Consider the following 1002-nt stretch of genomic DNA (forward strand, 5'->3'; position numbering starts at 1 on the left):
GGTGGGAATGGGGGACACTGGGGCTCCCCCAGGCCGGGGGGGGCCGGACGCCTGGGCCCCGTGGCTGACGGCACCGTGCGCAGGCTCTCGGCACCATGGCGGAGAACGACGTGGACAACGAGCTGCTGGACTATGAGGACGACGAGGTGGAGAACCAGGCGGGGGGCGACGGCGTGGACGTGCCCTCCAAGAAGGACGTCAAGGGCTCCTACGTGTCCATCCACAGCTCCGGCTTCCGCGATTTCCTCCTTAAGCCGGAGCTGCTCCGCGCCATCGTCGACTGCGGCTTCGAGCACCCCTCGGAAGGTGGGGCCGGGCGGGGGCCCGGCGGGGGCGCGCCGCGGCCCCCGCGCTTGGGTCCTCACCGCCTCCTCTGGCTCCGCAGTGCAGCACGAGTGCATCCCGCAGGCCATCCTGGGCATGGACGTGCTCTGCCAGGCCAAGTCCGGCATGGGCAAGACGGCCGTGTTCGTGCTGGCCACGCTGCAGCAGCTGGAGCCCGTCACGGGGCAGGTGAGCGGAGGGAGGGGGCGCGGCGGACGGGGTGGGGGGGTGCCGTGGGGACGCCCTGCTCATGGCCCGGCGCCCCCAGGTCTCGGTGCTGGTGATGTGTCACACGCGGGAGCTGGCGTTCCAGATCAGTAAGGAGTACGAGCGCTTTTCCAAGTACATGCCCAGCGTCAAGGTGAGGGGCCGGGGCGGCAACTGGGGGAACAAGAGAGGGCACGGAGGGGCCCCAGGCGTGACGCAGGGGGGTTAAAGGGGGTCCAGGCTGCCAGGACAGGGATGAAGCGGGGCGTGGAGGGGCCCGGGACATGAAAGTGGTGCAGCGGGGTCCTGAGCTGCCGCAGAGGGGGCAAAGCGGGGCAAGGAGGGGGCTGGGGCACGAAGAGGGGCAGGAAGGGGCCCCAGGCCGCTGAGGCGGGGCAGGTGGGGCAGGGAGAGGGTCTGGGGTCCAGAAGAGGGCTGCGAAGACGGTTTGGGGTGCGAAGCAGGATTCTA

General features: G+C 70.7%; 1 protein-coding gene across 1 annotated transcript; it reads left to right on the forward strand.

Moving 5' to 3' along the window:
* The first annotated feature begins 26 nt into the window (after window positions 1-26).
* Window positions 27-760, forward strand: LOC146595850 (spliceosome RNA helicase DDX39B-like). Its single transcript, XM_085304962.1, has 3 exons — window positions 27-306; window positions 386-513; window positions 593-760. The coding sequence occupies exons 1-3, from the start codon at window positions 96-98 to the stop codon at window positions 758-760; spliced, it is 507 nt and encodes a 168-aa protein (XP_085161088.1). The 5' UTR covers window positions 27-95.
* The last annotated feature ends 242 nt before the right edge of the window (window positions 761-1002 follow it).

Source organism: Rhea americana, unplaced genomic scaffold (genome assembly GCF_003343005.1).
Source record: "Rhea americana isolate MKP2758 unplaced genomic scaffold, rheAme1 scaffold_2148, whole genome shotgun sequence".
NCBI classification, from domain to species: Eukaryota; Metazoa; Chordata; class Aves; order Rheiformes; family Rheidae; genus Rhea; species Rhea americana.

Bases quoted from the DNA above. Each gene is read 5' to 3' on its own strand.
- LOC146595850 (XM_085304962.1), top strand. From the start codon at position 96: ATGGCGGAGAACGACGTGGACAACGAGCTGCTGGACTATGAGGACGAC. The intron at 307-385 runs GTGGGGCCGGGC...CTGGCTCCGCAG, and splicing joins CTTCGAGCACCCCTCGGAAG to TGCAGCACGAGTGCATCCCG. The intron at 514-592 runs GTGAGCGGAGGG...CGGCGCCCCCAG, and splicing joins TGGAGCCCGTCACGGGGCAG to GTCTCGGTGCTGGTGATGTG.